Genomic DNA, 21,144 nt, shown 5'->3' with positions numbered 1-21,144 from the left:
TCCACATACAATATTACAACAACTTTATAAAATTCGTGATTACTAATAGCAAGGATAATAAAATTTTATTTCGATAGAGTCTTGACTTTAAGTTAGCCAAGACTCAATATTAATAGCAGCTCCAAATTCAGCCTTAGCCCCTTCTTCGACATAATCTGGCATGAAACACCAGTGCAACAAAAATATACGCTATGAGTTTTGCAACACAGTAAGAAAACGTAACTAACCTACCATTCTTTTTAAGAGAAAAATAATGTGATTATAAACATGAGATGATAGTATAACTGTAAACATAAATTACAACCATTAAAATAATTTCAATAATTTAAATAAGTTAGGTAACACTCGAAATCTCACCGACGAGATTTAACTTACCAACCACTAAGTATGGCAACGATTAATTTGAAACCCTCTCTTGATCAAATATTCAAGTGTTACCAACCATAACTACCAAGGATGCCCACGTTCGGAGTTATATACCCAAGTAGTGACATCCGTGGTCTGCCCCAAGAAAACGGTCTGCTAGGGGTGCGTAACCTCCCCATGTGCCACTTGCACATCCAACCTTATTCCAAAACCGAATACCAAAAAGAATTCAAATAAGTCCCGTGCCACCTTAGAGTTTTGCGACACAATTTACGTGAGAATTCTCAAAACCAAGGCTCACCCTAAACAACCGGAATTAACCGTCAACCCTTAATTTCGTACACTCTTTAAAATCAGGGCTCACCCTAAACAACTGCTATTAACCGTCAATTGTTAACTTTGTATATGGCGTTAATTATTTCAGTTAGTTTTGATATTAATCACAAATAATTTCAATTTTTAATTACAAATAATGTTATATCAATTCATTAAAATTCTCAACATAAAATATTACACATGTCACATAATAATAAATAATTGCACAAAATTTAAATAAACAATTTATTTAAACCATGATATGAAATAATAATTTAGATACAAAAAAAAAAAAAGAATAAATAAATCATAATTACACACATGTATGGATTTTTAATCTACAAGATTAGACTAACACAATATTAAATTTTCAGTCCAAATAAACAATTGAAGAGATAATTTTTTATTCCTCATTGATCTGCAAAAATTTTCAGAATGTATATCTCGCAAACAAAATTATAAATAAATTACTTATACTACTCTAAAATTCATATAAATATACAGAATACTCAATAGATATGTTATGGTCATTTTTTAGAAAGCATTTTCCAAAAATAAATTATAAATAATTCTTAAAAATTCCAAGAAAGTTTATGACGCAAATTTATCACATTTTCTTAAATTAATTCCATACTTAAATTTATAAATCAATTCCATAATATAAAAATTTATTATGAAACTAGACTTCTCAAATTTCATTTTTTGTTTAGAAATTACCAGATTTGGTTTAATATAAAATTTTTAATGATTTTTCAAACACATAGTAAAATCTGTCTATAGCTCCAGATTTGGTTAAAAATCCGTATAAATTCGTACAAAATGCAATAATTGTTTCAAAAATGCATGGATGAAGTAGACATCATTCTAAACAGTTTTGTAGAAGAAATTCCATCTCAAAATTTTGAGTATAAAATTGTCTAAAAATTCGTATAAATATTCTGGCAGATTCAAGGGCCAAATAAAATCTTCAATCCTCTCTTTAATGGTATAAACTATACATGCAAGCCTATTTCCACAATAATACCATGACTTTAAGACTATCAATATTTTCAAATATTTGATATACACATCACAAAATTTACATACATATATATATAAATTTCTATCTATAAGTTAGTCATTTATCATATGAATATAATCTGAAAATTTCAACAATTAAAAAAAATGAGAGGGTTGAGAGGGTTTTCTTGTTTAGTAGTAAGGTTAAAATGAGATAGTGGAATGGTAGGAAACTATGAAACTTTCTTAATCTTCTCTTCTTGTTAACTTACTCCACTTTGCAGATATTTTTTTTCTTTTCAAGTCTCCTTTGCCTTCTCTAATCAAAGAGTAGTATGCATATATATTCAAACATGTTGAGGGTGAGGGCTGAGGCTTTTCCTTTCTCTCTCTCTCTTCATCATTCTCTGGTCACTTCATATCTTGTAACTCCAAGAAGCATGATGAGGTGAGGGTTCTTACACTAACAAGTGGCATTATTCTGTCACCAAGCAATATGATTTTGATTTCTTTTTTTTTGTATTTGTATTTGTATGGGTTTCTCAAAATTGATACACTAAGCTTTTTAATTAAGGTATTTAATAAGAATAATTATCATGTTGAATTCTAATTAAAATAATTTAAACAACAAATATTGAATACTCACAAAATTATTATTCTTAATAATGTCTTTGTTAGTGACTGAATTAGATTAATTTAAAGCTAACTTTTACGCTAATATATATATATATATATATAAAATTTAGATAAATTTTGGATATAATTAATTAATTAATTAATTTTCTTTTAAGAATAATTAAATGTGGATTTTTACACTCCTCAATTAAAAAATAGAAACCAGAAGCACTTATTTCCCAACTCTGCGATAATAAAAAAATTTCAACTTATTTAAGTTATTTTTGTCTAATAAACCATAAGAAAAAGTTGCACCAAATAATGACTCTAAATTTTTTAAAAAAAAGTTATTTACAACAAGGGCCCTCAACATTAGCAAGTTTACCCCTCATTTATGAACTTGCATATTTTGATCCTCTTAATTATAAAAATGTATTACTTTCATTTTTTCTGGACCATTTCTAAAAATGATATATTTATACGATTTTCATAATTAAGGAGTTCAATATATACGGAATTGATAGATGTAAAGATGTCTTATGTTTCGTTTGGCATGAGCTATTTTGGCTAAATTATCATAGAGACAAAACAGACTAATTTAGTCAATAAAATAAAATGTCACATCTAAACTATTATCATTGTACTTTTTTTTATCACAAAACCATCAAATAAACTACCCAAAAAAGTCTAAATTTATCCCAAACACAACTTTTTTAAATTAGACTAAATAGATAAAAAAATAAAAAAGTCAAGCTAATTAGCTCATTCCAAACAAGGGCTTGGTATTGAGAAAAAGAGCCTAAATTTAGAGGATTTTGGGATGATCTAAATAAATATACTTTTTGATTTTTTTAAAAAAAGATGTGCAAAAAAATAGAGAGGCGATATAACTTAAAAAATATATAAAATAAAAAAGTACACGTCTATAATTATGCCAAATAGTGCCTTAACCTTTAAAAAAAAAAAAAAGAGTGATGCTATTTGCACCAATTAGTATACGTACCAACACTAATTATAACATTATTATTGACCCCACTCATTATACAAATTACAAATATAAAAAATATCTTAAATTATGTCACATCATCAATTGATATATTAATTAGTACACTAATTGATGCATATAAAATTATTCAAAAAAAAGGATAAATTACAATCACACCCCCTGAGGTTTACTTAAATTACAAATTACCATCTGTGATTTTAGAAATTACATTATGCCCCTAAGATTTATAATTTCATAACAAATAAGTCATTTTATTAATAAATCATCAAGTTAATTAACAATTTTAATAATGTTAAAATTTTATTTCAATTAAAAATTCAGATAATTTTATTATTGTATAGGTGAACAGTTATAAATTTCACTTTTTCAATTAATTATGTTAAATAAAAAATTATGACAAAGTAATATTTGTAATTTTCTAAACTACAAAAAATAATTCGTATTTTAAATAAATTTAAAAAGATGTATTTATAATTTATCTTAAAAAAAAAGAAATAATGACTGATTAGATAAACTGCATTACATAGTATCATTTATTACAATTGTTGCATTGCATAGGGCAATAACCAACCCAATATAAAAAGGTAGGTTGGATGTTCGAGCTGGTAAAATTCTTTTGGTTTAACATCCGTATGAAAAAAATAAAAAATAAAAAAATAAAAAAATTGTTGCATTAAAAACAAAAAAAGCCTTTATATTTAAGATAAATTACAAAACACGCTCCTAAAATTCACTTAAATTACAAATTACTTTCTGTGATTCTAGAAATTACATTATGCCTCTTAAAATTTTCAATTTTATAACAAACATGTCATTTTATTAATAAATCATCAAGTTAATTAACGGTTTTTAATAATATTAAAATTTTATTTCAATTGATAATTTTATTATTGTATAGGTGAGCAGTTAGAAATTTTACCTTTTTAATTAATTCTGTTAAATAAAAAATTATGACAGAGACGTATTATAATTTTCTAAACTATATGTGATAATTCATATTTTAAGAAAATTTCAGAGGTGTATTTGTAATTTACCCTTATAAATAAAAGGGTAAATTACATTGACACCCTTGGAGATTTATGTTTATTACAGTTCTCCCTCACATTTGGGAAATTACATTGACCCCCTTGTCAGTGTAATTATTTGATGGTGTTAACTTTTAAGTTAAAATGACATATTTGCCCTTAACCTATACATATACTTTAAAGGGTAAATTACATTGACACCCCCTAAGGTTTCAATTTAATACGGATCCCCCTTGATATTTAAAAAAAAAAATAATTTAATAAAAATAAATATGAAGAAATATATTTAATTTGTAAAAAATTATTTCTAACCACTCGAAAGATAAAAATTATATAAAAATGATAATTATTTTTTATTTTTTATTTCTTAACCAAATTAATTTTTAATTTTTTTTAAAAATTCTAAACATCAAACCATATATAACATAAGAATCTTTTGATAAGTCATTTCTTATATTGGTAACTTATTTAATTATTTGTTAATTTTACGCTATTGTTACCATCTGAGGCCTGTTTAGCATTTCGTTTTCAATTTTCAATTTATATTTACAAAAATTTTAAAAACTTTCATAAAAACTTGTTTGATAATTTTTTTAGTTTATAAATGATTGTCTCAATTTGTAAATTTGAGGAAAAAAAAAGTAAATTCAAAAAATGAGTTTACGTTGGTTTTTAAATAGAAATTAAAAAATCTGGCTAACAAATTTTTTTTAAATAATTTTTTTTTCAACTAATACTAACCGAGGGGACAATTGATAATGCTACTTTAAACCTTAGAGAGGGGATTGTAATTTCTAAAATGTGAGAGGTATCAATGTAATTTATCTAATGAGGGCAAAATTAGTATTTAAACAAATTAAATTGTTGACATCAGCAAAATCTGTTAGTTGACTTAATTGTCAACTGACTGAAGGAGCAATCTGTAATGAAACTTTAAATCTCAGAGAAAGGAGAGAACTATAATAAATATAAACCTTAGGGCGACAATGTAATTTACCCTAAATAAAAAATAAAATAAAAAACCTACTGCTCTACACTCCATTTGCTCCCCTCTCCTCCATTCTCTTTTTATTTTTATTTTTAATTTTTTTCATTTTTCTTCTCTCTCTCTCTCTCTCTCTCTCCATATGCTTCACACAGAAAGATCAATTCAAAACCCCTCCAAGTCTGCTCTTCCTTTCTTCAACATCTCATTCATCAAAACAATCACACTCCTCCCCATCTCCATCTCTATCTCTCTTCTTCTCAATTTCCATAAATGTAATCTTTTATATATATAGATTGATACATCTAGTGTTATATATATAGAGCTATATTCGTGGTTTGTAAAGATGAGCAGTGGGGCTAGGGTTTCAATCCCGAACAGTGTTCGGAAGATGATCCAAAACATAAAGGAGATCACGGGCAATCACAGTGAAGAGGAGATATATGCAATGCTCAAGGAATGTTCCATGGATCCCAACGAGACCGCCCAGAAGCTCCTCCTTCAGGGTTTGCTTCCTTTGATTGTTTGTTTCTTCGTCTCGTTTTCGTTTGGCGCTCTTTGTTTTTTTTGTTTGTTTGTTGGGTTTGATCTTGATTTATAATCATGTTGGGCTGTGATCTGCGTTTGCTGGATTTAACTGACTAGTGCTATTTGTTTGGGGATTCGATTCGATTCGATTTGATTTGGTTTTATTATAGAGTGAATTGATTTGGGTTTTCAATGGTTATTGATTTGGGTTTTTGATTGGCTTTAATGGGTTTTCACAGTTTGTTGATATATATTTTTTTCAAGGTAACTTTTTTTATTTTTTTTTTTGGTTCAATTTTGGAAAAGTGACATTAGGATAGTTAGCCGAGTTGAGCTAACAAGTGGGTTGCTCAAACTTGAAAACTTAACAAGCTTAAAAAAGTGATCAAGCTTAGTTTGATTATCTTTGTGTCATTCTCAAAGGAGCTTTAATCGAATCGAGCTCAGGTAGCTTGGTTTAGGTTATTTTTTATACAGTTATGGTATATGCAGGGTTGTCCAGCTTAGTTCAAGATGGGCTCAGAAAACCAATGGGCTCAAAATGCATTTAAGCTTGACTTGTGTATATGACAAATCCAATTTTGAACTAGCTTTCAGCAAGCTGGACCCAATTAGAGCTTGAGTAGCGGGTTTCGGTGGGCAATTTTAGGCGATAGTTGATCAAAGAAGTCTGTTTTACCATGATTTTTAGGCTTTAGTTTCAATTCAAAGTCAGGCATATTACTACTTAATACTTATGGTCTTTGTTCAATGCTTATCTAAGATGGTATCAGATGAAGGTCACGGTTATCATATTTTTTTTTTCTAGCTTGGAGTGGGCATTGTTTAAGGGATTGTTCTAACTTCTCTAATACAAATCTTCTTAAGTGTGGGTTAAATGATTTTTAGTTTTTGATTCATTTATGATATGAGCAATTGATGCTCATGATTATCTTGGGATCATCAAACTATTGTTACTGTTGAACGTATAGATGAGAAGGAGAAGAAGTTCAACCGAGAGAGAGAGAGAGAGAGAGAGAGAGAGAGAGAGAAACAACAGCTCTATTATTTGATTTAAAAAACATAGGGTTTTCCCCTTACACACAACTATATATACTAATAAGAATAATGCATAGAGACCAAACTACCCCTAACACTTAACACTCCTTCTCAAGTTGGTGTAAAGATGTCTCTCATGCCCAACTTGCAACAAATAGGGTGAAAGATTTTACTACTAAGGCCTCGTTTGGGAACAGGCTAATTTAGTAACTTTTTGGCTATTTGGCTAAAATATGAGTTAAAAAAAACTAGTATGTTTGGGATGACTTTTTGATTTTTTACGAAAAGATGTGCAAAAGTAGAAAGAAAAGAGAATTTTTGACTTTTTGGTATGGGTTGTTGACTTTTTGATTTTTTTAGTAACTTTTTGACTTTTTGGCTAAACCGACCGCTTCCCAAACGAGGCCTAAGACCCTTAGTAAAAACATCCGCCAATTGATCTTCAGACTTAACAAAAGACATACATACCACACCCTTATTCAACTTCTCCTTAATGAAATGTCTATTAATCTCAATATGCTTAGTCCGGCCATGTTGAACAGGATTGTGCGCAATACTAATAGTAGCCTTGTTGTCGCAATCCAAAGTCATGGGATCACTGCAATCAAGCTCTATATCACTTAGCAAAGATTGAAGCCACATTAGTTCACATGTTCCATGTGCTATAGCCCTGTATTCTGCCTTAGCACTAGATTTGGACAAGTATGAGATAGATATATCAGTCTTCTTACAAGTCTTTGGTACCTTTCCTTCTCCACAAGCTCACTAACCCCACTACAAAGACGATGATTAGTCTCAATTGGCGACTCAGCTGGTCTGCAGCCCAACATGCCTGTTTCCTCAAGAAGATTTAGAATGTACTTGCTTTAAGAAATGAAGATGTCTTTATCAGATCTGGCAACTTCAATCCCAAGAAAGTATCTCAAAGGACCAAGATCTTTTATCTCAAACTCGTTGGCTAACAGCATCTTGAGATGGGTCACCTCCTCCTCATCATTATCTGTCACAACTATGTCATCCACATACACAATAAGTACTTTTACCTTTTGTACATTGCGTTTGACAAACGAGGTATGATCTGCATTGCTTTGCTGATACCCAAACCCAGGATTGCCTTTAGGAATCTACCAAATCACGTTCTAGGAGATTGTTTCAAACCGTATAAGGCCTTCTTCAATCTACAAACTTTTCTAACTGTAGACTAAGATGAGAATCCCGAAGGTACATCTATATGTACCTCCTCCTCCAAATCCCCATGAAGAAAGGCATTCTTCACATCTAGTTGATGTAGAGGCCATCCCAAATTAGCAGCACACGACAGAATAGCTCGGATTGAATTCATCTTTGCTACCGGGGCAAAAGTTTCTTGATAGTCTATTCCATATGTCTGGGTAAATTCCTTGGCTACTAGTCTTGCTTTGTACCGTTCAATCGTCCCATCTGTGTTTGTACTTAATGGCGAACACCCACTTAAATCCGACTGATTTTTTCCAATTAGGAAGAGATACCAACTCCCATGTGTTATTTTTATTCAAAGCTTGCATCTCCTCTACCATAGCTACCTTCCACTTAGGATCAGTGATGACTTCTTTCCAATCCTGCGGAATACATACAGAAGAAAGACACGAAACAAAAGCACGATATGGAGAAGGCAACGAATCATATGACACGAATTTAGAAATGGGGTGTTGAGTACAGGCTCTAACCCCCTTTCTGAGAGCAATAGGGAGACTCAAATCATCAGCAACAGGACTATCAACAACAAGTGAAGTAATGGGCTGAGGATCATTACCTGTAGAGTCAGTGGAAACTGGGTGTGGAACTGGCATAAGAGATGATGATTGACTTAGTGGCACAAAAGAAGCCTGCTCTTTCTGATGCCGTGAATAAGTCTTAAAATCAACTCTGTCCAAACGACCACCGATATTCGACTCCTCATCAATAGAACTATTAGGCTCCCACTCACCACAAATAATAGCCCGTTGAGTAGGAAGGAAAAAAGACAACTCATGCTGATATGATGCCGTCTCATCCGCAATCTCATCAATACCACTCTCCCCCGAGGAGATAGCGGAGGACAAGAAAAAAGGACTCAGATTCACGGAAGGTGACATCCATACTAATAGACAGCTTATGAGAGTGAGGGTTATAGCATTTGTAGCCCTTTTGAGTAGCAGAATAACCAAGAAAGACACACCGGACAGCCTTAGGATCAAGTTTCGCATGAGTACGAGGTTGAAGATGAACAAAACAGACACTACCAAACACCCGAGGCGGAAGGGAAGAAGTGGGATAAGTCACAGGAAGAAGCTCAAGAGGAATTTGGAAGTGGAGGACACTAGAGGGCATACGGTTAATAAGGTAAGCCGTTGTAAGAACAACATCTCCCCAAAAAGACTTAGGAACGTTCATGGTAAACAAGAGAGAGCGGGCAACCTCAAGGAGGTGGCCATTCTTGCGTTCAACAACTCCATTCTATTTAGGAGTGCCAACATAACTAGTCTAATAAAGAATGCCATGTTCCTGGAGGTACCCCCTGAAAGCTCCATCAACATATTTAGTCTCATTATCACTTCTAAGAATTTTGATAGTAGCATTGAAGAGATTGGATACCATTTTATAAAAAAAGTTTAAAACATGAGAAAACCTCATTTTTAGTGCGAAGTAAATAAATCTAAGTCACACAAGAATAACAATCAATAAACGTAACAAACCACCGATAACCAGAGGTAGAAACCACAGGGGAAGGACCCACACATCGGTATGAATAGGCATAAAAGGAAAGTACTTTTTTTATTAATTGAAGGATAACAAGTACGTTTATGCTTAGCAAGCTCACAAGCATCACAAACAAAGTTGTTCTTTGGATAATCTCGAACTAATGAAGGAAAAAGTTTCTCTAAAATACTAAAGGAAGGATGCCCCAAGCGGCGATACGACTGATGAACAAGACAGAGAGAGGAGCCAGAAGTGCATTGAAGAGCCCGAGAGGACAAAGTTGATGTAGGAATGGCATCCAGAAAGTACAGTCCACTTTGTGCTCTACTATTGCCAATCATTTTCCCCGTAGCCAGTTCCTGAAAGGCTACTAACAGAAAGTAAGTTAGTGGAAAAATTAAGAACCTGAAGAATGGGTGAAAGCGAAAGTAAAGAGGTGCAATGAACAGAACCCTTGACAGAGATAGAAGAAAAAGTGCCATCAGCCACTCTAATCTTATCTTACCCGGAATTAGGTGAATAAGAATGGAAAAAACTAGAAGTAACCTGTCATGTGATCGGTAGCACTGGAGTCAATGATCCAAGGAGACGACGAAGAGGTACTAAGTGCACTAGCAGAAATACTTGTGTGGGCAAAGTTGGAACAGGCAGAAGAGGAAGGAGCTAAGGTGGATGAAGCATCAAGTTGAGCAATTAAACGTCTGAGAGTGTGAAGCTCATCTTGGGAAATAGAACCAACATCATCCGAGGCACTAGCAGTAGTCTCGAAAACATGTGCTTGAGGACGAACACCACGACCATGACCACGGCCTAGAGGAGGCCAACCATGCAACTTCCAACAGTTTTCTTTATCATGTCTATCTTTCCCATAATAATCACACTTCAACCAGTCCCGATCAACCAATGGACCCTTACCACCATCCTGAGGCTGACAAGGTGGAGTATCACGTGAATTGGGGCCGACAACCATCGCTAACCGATCTTGAACAGGGGCATGCACCATAGCACTACGACAACTCTCCTCTTGCTGAACCAGTGCATAAGCCTCACGCAAGGTGGGAAACGGAGAGCGACCCAACACTTGAACTCGTATCTGATCAAACTCCAAATTCAGGCCAGCAAGAAAGTCATACACCCGCTCCTTCTCCACAGTCTGCCGAAACTTAGTGGCATCCGTGGAGCAAACCGGCTGGAAACTCTGGTAGAAATCTAGCTCCTGCCAGAGAGCGATTCTTGTGATCCAAGCCCCTAATCTTCTTCCTCAATTCATAGGTCTGGGCATCATCACCCTGTTGAGAATACATCTGAGAGGCATCTATCTAGATCTTGTGAGTGGTATCCATCAAGAGAAAAGTCCTACTAATGGTAGGTTCCATAGAATTGATCAGCCAAGTCATCAGTAAAGCATTCTCAGAAATCCATTGAGCAGATAAAGCACTGTCCTTAGTAGGGTGCTTGGTACTACTAGTAATATAACCAGTCAAACGCCGGGCGGCAATGGCAAGACTGCAGAAGCGGGACCAAATCAAGTAATTGGTGCCATTAAGCTTGACCAGACTAATTTGGAGAGAGAGAAGGACTATCACAAAGAGGCATACCACGACTCAGTCCACTGTCCTCCTTGTCCTCAGAGTACTGACCCTTGCGTTCAGCCATGAGAAAAGAGAGAGATTGGGTAGAAACACAAGCAGTATCTCAAAACAAAGCCTGACAACACCTAACCAGCACAAGAAGGAACCTTCTAAGGCTAAAACGGTGCAAAATAATCTCAGAATAAAGCAACCAGGTCAACTAGGAGCCCAAACATTGAAGCAGATCATCCAAAACTTAGGAAAAAACCAAGGTAGAGCCAAAATACAGCAAAACAAGGACATCACACCCCTCTAGACAGGCAGTCGGCTCCCTAGGATGTGAGAGGGAGGGAAAAAATCAATCAAAAAGGGTGCAACCAGTGAGTTTAAAAAAATACCCATTTTTGACGAGAAAACAAAAAAAAATTGGAAAACACAATTAATAATAATCAAAAAATCAAAATAAAATTATAGGAAGAATGCCCATTAATTTTCGAGCATATTGGAAATTTTTTTTTTGAAACGTACCAGATTCAAGGAGGGAGGAAGGAGAGGAACAATCTTCTAGGAGGAAGATATTGCTCTGATACCGTGTTGAATGTATAGATGAGAAGGAGAAGAAGAAATTCAACCGAGATAGAGAGGGGGAGAAACAACAGCTCTATTATTTGATTAAAAAAACATAGGTTTCCCTCTTACACACAACTATATATACTAATAAGAATAATACATAAAGACCAAACTACCCGTAACACTTAATAGTTACATAGGGTGCTCATCCTACAAGACTGTTCTGTGCATTGTTTAACTCTGATGTTTCCTATGGCACAATTGTTTTTCCTTTTTCTTTAAACTGTGCTATGTCTATTTAGCTTTCGTTGAATGGGAATCTTATTGAATTTAAGATTATATGTTGTAATGGGTATTCCTGTTTTATTAATATTATTTTTACTTTAATCCTCCCATTAAAGCAATATAACAAAAGCATATTATGGTTTTACAGATACGTTCCATGAGGTTAAACGGAAACGTGATCGGAGAAAAGAGGTATGATAATTTTATGAGTTTGTAGTGGAATTGTTAGTGTTGCATTTTATATTGATGAATTTACCAAAATTTTCCATTAATATGTATGTATAATTTATAAACAAAAATGAGTGCCATGCTTTAAGATAGACGAGATTATGGACAAAGTAATCTTGTCCAAAAATCCATTCGTAGGGACTTGCCTATGTTTCTGTCTCTGTATGAGTTTATCATGAAACTTCTCCAGCTATTTGCCTTTTTATTATTTTATTTTATTTTATTTATGATACATATTTTTTTATATCGAACTTCTCTGGTTTTGTGCCCTTTTTTTTTGTTGATTCTTTGACAAGTGCCCAAATGTAGTCTTGGACAAAAATGAGCATGGGTTTCACCTAGTCTATAGGACTTAAATTAAAAATTATATTTTGTTTGGTTTAATTAATAATGATTTATTTATTTTACTAGTGCAACAATCCTGTGCAATCTGCCATCTTTCTCTTATAATAAATTGACAGTGTCAAGGTGCCATGCAGCCATGGTTTATGATGCAAAACACCCATTCTATTTTGTTGAATGACTTTAACTACTACATACGCAGAGTTGAGTTGCTGGATAGAAATGTGTGAAAAGTATATAGAAATATGTAAAAGTGTTTGGAAATATGTGAGAAGTGCATTGGGATTCTAACTATTTTGGCATTACCCTTACCTTAACAACAGCCATGGCTGTCATTAGCATGACCCTATACTATTATGATGCTAAATTAAATGCCTAAATTGGAATTACTGTGGCTAGAAATAGGATTTTAGAGAGATATATGCCATTGTTCTTTCTCTTGTACATAGTGCATATGACAAGTATTTATATTAGTCACGTTCTTTTGATCCATGTTTTTGTCCTTCATATGTGTTCTGGTCTCTTTGTGTTTATATTTCCTGTAGAACTTGAGCAACAAAGAGCCTACAGAATTGAGGTGGAGAACTGGTATGCAAGGGCGTGGGAGTAGAGGTGGGCGGGGGAACTATTCTCGTCACATATTGAATGGTAATCCACTATTTTGATGTCATTGCCTGTTGAGAAATACCATTGCCTTTTGAAATAACTATAAATGAATTATGTTGCTTTTTTTTGTGATTGCTTTGTTGAACCTGATTTAATTCAAGCTTGTTGAAATGCCCTTGCCTGTTGAAATAACTATAAATTGATCAGAGTGTTTTTTGCTTGACCCATATAAACTGAAAGCTTGGCAATCTCTTTTGTTCATGATTCTATATTCAACTTTTGAGGGACACATTACACTTGTTTGTTTTTAGCTGACATAATTGATATCTCCAAAGTTAGGGTAACAAGTTGTCACCTCCCTTATCAAAAGAAATAGAAAAATAGCCTTAGCCATTGCCATTATTTCCATGCCCCAAGTAATTATTTTTCAAGGGCAAGTTTGTGTCTCCTCTCTCTCTCTCTCTATATATATAATATACACATGCATGCATGTATTTGTGTATATATACGGACATTGCAATTTTTATTATTTTCGCTTACCTGTTATACATTTCATTTCAGCAAGAAATTCTGCTACTTTATATGAAACAAATTAAGAAAGTTTGGAGTCTAACCTCACCATTGAAAGTGCTAAAATCTGCAGAGAAACATTATTTACTAACTTGTCTAATTGTACTTCAAAGACTTGCTTATATAGAAGCCACGTGGTTTTCCTACTAGGAAAAGGATTTTCTATTTTCTATTAAATATAGGTTTTATAAACTAGTTAGGACTAAAAGCTAATTCTAAATATGTCTAAAACTAAAAAAAATAATCTTTATCAAACACCGCAGTAACCCAGATTCCATAAGAACCCAAATTTAGTAATTTTTTTTAAGTATGTATGTATTTCATTCATTTAAAAAGGCACCAAGGAGGTGACACCTGTGCACAAAACCAAAAGGGGAAGGCCCACTCAACCTATAAGAAAGACAAGACCATTATTTAAGTATCACTGAAAAGACTCTACAAAATTCAAAAATTGATCTAAGGAGGGCTCACAACCATCCTAGAACCAAATGTACGAAATAGACAAAAGCTAACTCTGAAGCTTGAAGTATGACATCTCTACACCTTTGAAAGTCATCCTATTCTATTCTCGCCAAATAATCCACATTAGAGCAAACGACACCCTTGCTCAATGGCCTTCGCCTTCTTTTCTCAACCCTTGCTCCTATCGATGAGTAAAAGAGATCCTCCACCTCGTTTAGGATGGCCCAATCTACCCCAACCAGCCCAATCGCCATAGACTTTGGCCATCTCACAATCAGCAAGTAGATGGTTTTTATCTTTCTTATGCATGCAATATCAATTTACCTTAATCTGTCTCCTATGGTTGTCAATGTTAAGAATTGTCCCATGTGCCGCAGTACAAGCAAAAAATGCTTTACTTTTAGTGGGAGCTTTTGACCCACAAACACCGTTCCAAGGGAAGACACATCCCTTGTCACCCAACACAAGCTCATAGAAAGACTTCACTTCAAACTGCTGGACCTAGACCCATTCCACTTGATCTGGATTGTGTAACAGGGAAGGACCTCTTCAAGTTCACCAATCTCCCATTCTTGTAGTTTAGGGGTGTTCATGGGTCGGTTTGGCTAGGGTACACCCTTGGTCCGCCATTTGAACCGGCACCATCAATTTGGCAAAGCAGTAATCCGTTATTGACCGACTCATTGTCCGAAATCGACTGAATGAAAGACCTTGGTTTAGCGGTCGGTTCGGTAGATTTCAAACATCTGGTAGAGAAAGGTGGAAAAAAAAATTGTGAAAAAAAGAATTTCATAATAAAAAACTGTAAAACTCAAATATAAATACATATATATATATATATATCTATATATATATAAGAAGCTCTTTCTTCCCCATGGCTCGTCTTTTTTTTCTTCTTATTTTGCCCTTTCATTTTAAATAATTTACTAATAGTAGTTTACATGTTGAGTAAAGGTTTTTTTGTAATTATACAAACATTCTTGGTCAATTATGCAACAGGTTTTTCCGTAATTATGCAAATATTCTTGGTCAATTATGAAATAGGTTTTTTCGTAATTACGCAATTATTCTTGGTTAATTATGAAATATAAATCTTTTATTTTTTAACAAATTACAAATACACCCATAAAATTTGTTTAAAATATGAATCTGTCCTATAATACTAGAAATTACAACTATCGTTTGTTATAAATTTTAATTTAACACAGTACTCAAGGGGAAAAAAAAAACTATTCTCCTATGCAATAATAAATTATCAAATTTTTTTATTAAAAAATATTTCTCATATCATGAAAAGTTGTTAATTGACTTCATGATTTATTTATTAGCAAAATGGTTAACTGAATAATATTAATTTAATTTACTTAATGATTTAATTATGAATAAAATTGATCATTTGTTATGCAAGTATGATTTATGTATTAATAAAATTAGTTATTTGTGTATGTATGTATTTTCTTTTGCTTCTTTATTGGTTCAGTGACTTATCTTAGTAGTTTTTTTAAGATGGGAGAATTATTTTAGTATTTGTTTTATATTTATCTGTTGAGAAAATCTATGCACCATAATTTTGTTTTTTTTTTTTGTTTTTTTGTTTTATAAATTCGGAAGAAATGTTAAAAACTAATAAATTCACCCAAAATGATATGATAATAGAATTGGAGTCGACATCATTGGGTGTATAACAAATAAAAAATGATACATATCATGCCACATAATTCTATCATTTATCTAATGATTTATTCTATTCAATTTCATAAAACACTAGTTGAAATTTTTAAAAAATTATCAAAATACAAAACTTAAACATATTGTAACACGTCCTATGTCAACTAGTATATATATATATAGATCTAAGAAAGCAAAAAGGAGAGAAAATGGGGGAAAAGATGAGAGAGGGAACTTACCATCACCATCACCATCACCATCACCATCACCATCACCATCACCATCACCCTTACTCATTGGCTCCGTTGCCACCACACATGGAAGCCGCCATTACCATTGATCATCGTCGTCATCACCACGTTGAAGTTGGAAGGGAAAAGAGAGAAGCAGATATAAGGGAGAGACTGAGAGATGAGTACGTGTTTGAATCTCAAAGGGAGAGAAGAAGAGGAGAAAAAGGAAGAGACCAGATCTGAGAATGAAGAGGGACATAGGGTCTCTTCGTTTTTTGGACTTCTTAGGGTTTATGAGAGACAGAGAGTGAACAGTTATGGACAGTGTGTGTATGGTTATGGAAAATGGAGACTTAGGCCGCGTTTGGAAAGTGACTTTTTTAGCCAAAAAGCCATAAAGTCACTAAAAAAAACCAAAAAGCCAACAACCCATACCAAAAAGTCAAAAATTCTATTTTCTCTTTACTTTTTGCACATCTTTTCGTAAAAAGCCAAAAAGTCATCCTAAACATACTAATTTTTTTTAGCTCATATTTTAGCCAAATAGCCAAAAAGTTACTAAATTAGCGTGTTCCCAAACGAGGCCTTAGAATAAAGATAGGGAGAGAGCGGTGAATGTTAATGGTTATGGAAAATCAATATACTTAGAATGAAGAGAGAGGTGAGTGTTAATGGATCTAGAAAATTGACAGACCTAGAATGTATTACCGTGGGAAGTGGGAGGAAGTGTAACAACCTGTCTGTTTGACAGGCTGAGGAGATAAGACCAAGGCAATAAAAAATAAATATATATCAATATTTATTTGGTCGGGACAGGCTGGCTGGGTGTGTACTACTTCTACCTGTGCTGATGCTCGAAACTGTCCATAAGAGCCCGGGTTGGCCCTGGTCGGGTGGTTTGGGCGGGTCCATGGGTTACATGAACACCCCCAATGTAGTTGCCTTAAGTAAGAGATGCCCCAAAAAACATGTTGGCCATCGAAAATAACATAATCAACAACTGCCACATTTTTATTATCTGCAATGTAGGTTGAGGTGAAGGACACTTTAAGCCTTTCCTCTTGAATAGCTCTGTCAATCATCCTACACAAAGGGTCATACAGCCACAATTGCATTACTTGAGAGGGTTGATCCTTTAGGTTTTTTTACCAAGAGCCTATTAGGGTTGCCTGCCATGGCTTCCAAAAAGAGCTTTTGGCCTTTTTTTTCTTTTCATTGTGAAGTGCTTTAACATGTAAACCAACATATACTACCTTGACAGCCAAGACGTGCTTCCAAGCTACAAATACAATGCCAAATGAGACATAGGTACAAAATGTGTCATACATGGGGGTATCCCTCTAATTTTTTTTCTCCTATATAAATGTTTTGCATTTTTTATGTATAAATTTGCAATGATCATATATCTTGCAACATTCCTATGTAGTTTGTCAGTTATTTGTCCATGTCTACATCAGCTCTTTTTTTTCTCATATACTCCTCTTGTCAGATGCTAGAGGTGGCAGAAACTCTGCTCCTGGAAAGGAAAATGTTATCAATCAAGTTGCAGATAAGGATGTTGGGTTGTCATATTTGCCTACCTCTCAGGAGACTAACAGTAAAGAAATCACTCCTGCCACAAGGTGCTACTCTCTGCAATAAATGTTTGAACAATGTTACAATATGTTTTACTTTGACTTGACCCAACAGTCCTTAAAATTTTCAAGTCCATTTGTGCTTGCAACAAACAATGTAGTTTTGGATTGTGTGCGGTAAAGATCTTACAAGCCTTTTGTTCTAATGTTTTGCAGCACTCTCTCTGTCATACCTAATGGTCCCACTGCCGTGGCTCCTGGGAGCGCTGGTGTTCTGCATGCTGGTAATTTGTCTTCAGGGTGTTTGGTTAGCCAGTCTGAAGGTAGTTCAGCAGTTGGCTTTAGTAAGTTGGGGGGTCCACCACCACTTCCGCACCTGGTTGATGCAAAGGAAAACCCCAGCGTTGAATTTGGAACAGGGCACACACAGCGGCAGCCCATGACAAGCTCAAATGGCAGCTCAACTGCTGGGACTCAGGCACCTTCTACTGGAGACTATTTCTCGGCTTCAGATCCTGTTCTGGTGCCATCTCATGATTCGCGACTTCCCGGTGCTATGGGTGCAATTAAACGTGAGGTGGGAAGCCAGCGAACTCCGGTTGAACAGATTTCTCTTGTCCCTTCTGAGGGCAAATCAATTGCTGGTCAGGACTTTGCAAATCTTGTTTGGATAAGCATATTGTTATCACATTGTTTTCACCTGACTTGAAATAGAAGCTTATGACCTTTGTTTTTTCGTTAATGACTGAAACAGCAGTTTCTGAGGTTGGGAGTTCCTCCATGCAAGAAAAGATGCCAAACAAATCCATGGGGGCAGGAAATAAACAACTTTCAGATTCTACACAACCTGCGTCTTCTACTCATGGTGGCTCTTCTGTTATTAGGTCTTCGTCTAATTACAATAGCAGGTTGCAACAAGTTTTTGGACCTCAAAAAGGTACTTTTGTATATTAGACACATTTTATGTTACTGCTTCCGCTGTTACTACCACTACTACATTGGGTATTGCTTGAAGGTGTTTGGAGGTGGCACCTCTGTTAACTTAGATTCTTTGGAAGGTTTGTGGTAATATTTGAATAATACAAATCGTAAAATTTAGTAGCACATCATCATATTAGTACAATGAATGTGACTTTTCTCCTCTACAATTTGATAGTTTCTCCTTCCTCTTCTTCTATTTTTTTATTTTTATTTTTATTTTTTATTTTTTTGTCTTGTTATCTTAATTTTCTTTTTACAGATAATAAGATTTTGCCAACCCTTTTAAAGCTTCTAATCTAAACATTTGTTAGTCTTGTACTCATGAGCCCTTTATTCTAATAAGTCGCGTTTGTAGCTGAGTTTTAAATTTACCCTGGGCATCTGTATTCAAGTATTCTACTGAAGGGTTTTTATCCCCCCTACATAGGGGAGAGATTAGCTGCTTTGGGGCTTTACTAAATTCAGATGCATCCCTTTTGTTTAGGTTTAGGCATATCCTTTTGGCAACCCCAAAAAACAGTGAACCATTTCCTTATTGACCCTAAGGCTCTAAGGTAATTGAAATGTGAAATGGGAACAATCTATAAATGATAGGAAAATAAGAATACATAGAGTGTATGCCAATTAGTTTGAGGATCATCTTATTAAAGAAGTTATTTAAGTAAGTTAAAAAAGCATATCAATTGCTACTCTATGTCTTGGATGTCTTCGTCAAGGTCCACAATCAACTAATAGTTCCTTTATTTTCCAACAGTGGGCCCTAGTAAGGAGTGGAAACCAAAGCCAACAAACTCAAATCTTGCTCAAGGGCCTGGGACAGCTGGTTCATCTGAGGTTCCTACCACAGCGGAGGCTAATACCCAGTCATGCCCTGATTTGAGTGTCCTTGATTCAAAAGAAGCCACTTCAAGGCTACAGAGGAAGCTAGAGGAGTTACATTTCTCAGATGCTCAACATGTTATCATCCCAAATCATCTCCATGTCCCTGAAACTGAAAAAATTGGTTTTTGTTTTGGAAGTTTTGATGCTACTTTTAGTTTAAACCCAAGCAATATAAGTGGGTCTGAGAATGACAGAAACCCTACACCTCTATCTGAAACTTCTGAGAGTGTTGAAGAGACAGAGGAGCACTCCTCCAGGTTTGATAATTTTAGTTTCTTCTCTTTTCTGATTTGGTTTTGCTAAGATGATGGATGTCAATGTCTTTAATTCCCTTTTATCTTTGGAGCTAAGAAGAACTGGACACCCTTGACTTATCTCATGGGATTGAATAGACCAGAGGAAGAACCTCTAATTTTATAGTAATTTTATCATGTTTTAATTACGTTTTGACTTGACACCCACCATGTCCGAATTTTAAGCTGTGCCCAAGACAAGTTAATTCACTACTATGTCATTTTCATTGGGCGGGCAAGAATGAAGAGGCCTCATCGTAAAATGATGACTTGCTATTAGTTATCAAATAATATTTATTTTTCATTACGATATTATATTAGTAATGATATTATTAGTGTATTTTTTAGTTTGAGCTGTCATGTAAGAAATTTTATATACTTACTGATACATCATCATAACTGTGAGCTGGGAATGAGTAGTCACATGATACACATACGATGCAGTGGAGTTGCTAGTCTATGTGGATTTGGTCTTTCTTGGCTGGTTAGTGGAAATTCGGGGATTTAGTTAACATCCCCTTGCTTTTTGATGTAGAAAATTCTCTACTCTGGCAATCCCTGCCAACCTAGGGTGCTGATTGGCCTTTAGTTAATCTATTCCAATATTCTGCATAATGGTTATATGATTCTACAGTCTACCAGTGGCCAGATAGGAAATGATTTTTCAGACAAGGATGTTTTACTGTACAAATAATTCCTTGCTCTAGATTACTGAAGCTGTGTGTGTAGATCTAATAAAGATTTTGAATTTTTGTCCCCTTAAGGTAGTGTATTCTGTACACGGATATCTAACATTTTGTGAACTTCTGAATTGTAAGTATTGTGCTTCCCCATTTTTTTACTCATATTATCATTGGATTCAGCAATCAAAATGCACTCGAAACTACTGAGGAAGGTGATTATCCTGATCATCCCCAATCACCTGCACATGGACCGGAAAATTTATCCTCTGGTGAGGGCGATACCTCATCCACTGCGGTTCCAGAGTACAGTGAGTCTAAGCAAGAGACTGCTTTGCCTGGAAACCATCAATATTCAATGATTCATACTTCTCCCAGCTACAGTTTTGGTTTCATGCCGCCAATGGTTGGAAGCCAGCTTGCACCATTTGAAAGCTCTGAGTCTCAAGCACGTGATGTTCCCCGCCTCCCAAGCTTTGTTGTAAGTTTTTAGTTCTTGTGTTCCTTCTGCTGTTTGTTGTTCAAGATAACTATATTTAATGCATCTCATTTTTATATATCGTTAACTTGCTCATGGCTGGTTAATAAAAGGGTTATTGCATCA

At 34.4% G+C, this 21,144-nt stretch overlaps 1 protein-coding gene across 4 annotated transcripts in view; it reads left to right on the top strand.

Moving 5' to 3' along the window:
• Window positions 1-5,366: 5,366 nt before the first annotated feature.
• The window catches only part of LOC114318943 (uncharacterized), a 30,118-nt gene continuing 14,340 nt past the window's right edge, over window positions 5,367-21,144 (top strand). For 2 of the 4 annotated variants that reach the window (XR_014336381.1, XM_082879746.1), the window contains exons 1-8: window positions 5,367-5,817; window positions 12,170-12,213; window positions 13,137-13,239; window positions 17,620-17,752; window positions 17,921-18,348; window positions 18,462-18,641; window positions 19,440-19,824; window positions 20,724-21,021. Coding sequence is in view for 2 of the 4 variants with exons in the window: in XM_082879746.1 (XP_082735872.1) it covers window positions 5,658-5,817; window positions 12,170-12,213; window positions 13,137-13,239; window positions 17,620-17,752; window positions 17,921-18,348; window positions 18,462-18,641; window positions 19,440-19,824; window positions 20,724-21,021 (1,731 nt within the window). In the remaining 2 variants the exon portion in view is untranslated. Of the gene's footprint in view, window positions 5,818-12,169; window positions 12,214-13,136; window positions 13,240-17,619; window positions 17,753-17,920; window positions 18,349-18,458; window positions 18,642-19,439; window positions 19,825-20,723; window positions 21,022-21,144 lie in introns of all 4 variants that reach the window. The other 2 variants (XR_014336380.1, XM_028265923.2) reach the window with 1 other exon arrangement.

Source organism: Camellia sinensis, chromosome 7 (assembly GCF_055761805.1).
Source record: "Camellia sinensis isolate YWXY chromosome 7, ASM5576180v1, whole genome shotgun sequence".
Lineage (NCBI taxonomy): Eukaryota > Viridiplantae > Streptophyta > Magnoliopsida > Ericales > Theaceae > Camellia > Camellia sinensis.
The sequence above is the reverse complement of the archived record's forward strand: the minus strand, read 5'-3'. Positions and strand labels throughout refer to the sequence as shown.